General features: G+C 40.6%; 1 protein-coding gene across 1 annotated transcript; it reads right to left on the bottom strand.

Annotated features, from left to right (window-relative positions):
* Nucleotides 1–269: 269 nt before the first annotated feature.
* LOC145117675 (protein NODULATION SIGNALING PATHWAY 1-like) lies at nt 270–2145 on the bottom strand. Its single transcript, XM_079053979.1, has one exon. The coding sequence runs from the start codon at nt 2009–2011 to the stop codon at nt 368–370; it is 1644 nt and encodes a 547-aa protein (XP_078910105.1). The 5' UTR covers nt 2012–2145; the 3' UTR covers nt 270–367.
* Nucleotides 2146–2465: the final 320 nt, after the last annotated feature.

Consider the following 2465-nt stretch of genomic DNA (forward strand, 5'->3'; position numbering starts at 1 on the left):
TCGGTTGAGATATCTTTTGTATACACGAGCAAAGGCAGTATGATTTTTAAGTTTATTAAACATTCGTCTTTTTATCGTATTCACAAATCACATGTATTTAATTTACAAATCTTGAGCATTGTTAATTGGTTACTTCCCTTTTTCACCTTTTGATAAATGCGATTAAGGTGATTCAGACATGTTCAGACAGTGAAATCTTTGATGATAATGTCAGGAAAATTAGCAAAACTGGAGTAGTAACAATCTAACTAACTAATGAGAATAAGAAGTGCAGTTTAAGGCTTAGTTTTGCTCTACACAAAAAGAGAGAAAAAACTGATACAAAATCAGCACAAATGCACAATCCAGACTTATTCTACTAATAATTCTACAAATCACTAGTTTTTGGATCTATTTTCCACAAAGAACAGAACGACACAGATTGCCCTTTCCACCGTAACCCAATAGACTCATCTTTTTCCTCAACTCTCATTTCCCAGTGACTATCATACTTTTTCAACAATGCACGAGCTTGATCCATGGCATCTTCTCCAAATGCATTCTCTACAAATCCAACGCCCCTCATCCTCTCTCCCCACTTCTCTTTCGTTTCATTCATTTCACACATGTTAACCAGAGCCTTTGCAGCTTCCCCTTCCATCACTTTCCGTTCTTCCATTTCTCTCCCTTTAAATGCCACACTTGTGGAGTCCAAAAACCTCCACAAGTAATCCAAGCTCCGGGAAAAACCTGCATCAAAGCTGCTACAGCTTTTGCAGCTGCAACCCATGTTGTTATCGCTCAAAATTACTCCTTGGGGGTTCATACTTCGCATCAGTTTCAAGAACTCTGTTCTGTTGTCTGGTTTCGTGTGGTGGTTTAGGTCGTGAAGTCTAAATTGAGCACATACGATTAGGGTTTCATCCGGGGATGAATTGATGATTTGGGGATTTAGATTATTCAAAGGGCAGTCGTCGAGTGTGTTGATCTGTAAATTGACATTGACATCTTTCGCGAAACGGAGGATGTTTGAGGTGAAATCGTAACCAGGAGGGCAGTTTGCGAAAGGAAATTGTCGGTTTTCCGGTGGGACGACCGTGAGTCGAACCAACGGCGGTGGACCTCCCGGCCGGTGACTCAGTGCTTCTAGAAGCGTAGGCCACTGGAACCCATGAGAGACTCCGATATCGAGGATATGAAGAGTCCTGTTATTGACTTGCTCCGACAACACTTGTAGGATCGCGTTGTTGGCAATGTTGAAAGGAATCGTGAACCATGGATTTATATCATTAAAATTGATTAAAGATCGTTGGAAGAATTTAGGTGTCGCCGTGGTGAAATTCATGGCATTGGCAGGGGTCCGGGTCACCACCTTTCCGGTGGAGGAGGAGAGGTGGTGGAGGAGCGCTTGCAGCCCGTGAGACGCCAACCTGTAGTTAGCATCTCCGGTTGGTGACGCCAGCTCGTGAAGAACAAAGAGTAGATGCTGGACACGTGTCACATTCCCGGCGGTGATTGCTGCAGCACATGGATTCAACAACTGCTCCGCCCACCTCCCATCATTCTTCCCGCCATTACAGTTATCCTTGGTGGCTTTTCCTGTCCCCTTCTTGTGTCCACCGGATCTTTTTCCCTCTTCTGTTGCTTTTCGTTTCTTTGACAAGTCAACAACCAGTCGTTCTTCAGGTTGTTCAGGGACATTGAGAAGATGAGTAGGAGCTGTAGTAGTACAACTGCTGACTGTAGTGATTAAGTTTTCTACGGAGTTACAAGTAGAGATAGTATTAGCATTGATGACGTCATGTTCTAGCTCTTCCAATGGTGCCCACCATGGATCATCGATGTTGTCAGTGGAGTCATACAGATCATCTAAAAGAGATGGAAGGTAAGGTAATGACTCTTCTAACCAATCCATGATTTGACCCGAGTTGAGATCCGGATATGGATCTGGTTCACCAAACAACATGGTTTCAGAAACTGGGTTTGTGTTTAGGGGAAAAGAAGATAAGAACAGGGAATCTTGCTTAATCATTGGATTGGATATATCTGAAACAAGAAATGATACTACAAGTTTTGTGAATAGAGTAAGAAAGTTGTGATCTTGTTTGTGATTAGAGGATGATTAAGAATATATATAGGAGGGGATTGGAGGGTGAAAAGTATAATTAAGGTGAGGTGGGTGTGCTGTTTTTTGGAAGATATGATGTCTACTTTTGGGTAATTACTATTAAAATCAATCCTAAAGACAAAAAAGGGGGAGTTTGACAGAAATTTTTTAGAACCTATAAAATAGGTGAATGTTGTAAAGATGGTGTAAACAGAAATTTTTTAGAACCTATAACTTCTATAACTTGTATGATTGTTATAAAGATGGTGTAGATGAATCAATTTTTTTATGTGGATTAATCACCTTCCAAAAAATTAAATCATCCATATAAAATATATTTTTCACTGATTTGTACGATACTTATGTGGATAAAAAGTTG

Source organism: Lactuca virosa, chromosome 5 (assembly GCF_052849685.1).
Source record: "Lactuca virosa cultivar CGN04683 chromosome 5, Lactuca_virosa_CGN04683_v6, whole genome shotgun sequence".
NCBI lineage: Eukaryota > Viridiplantae > Streptophyta > Magnoliopsida > Asterales > Asteraceae > Lactuca > Lactuca virosa.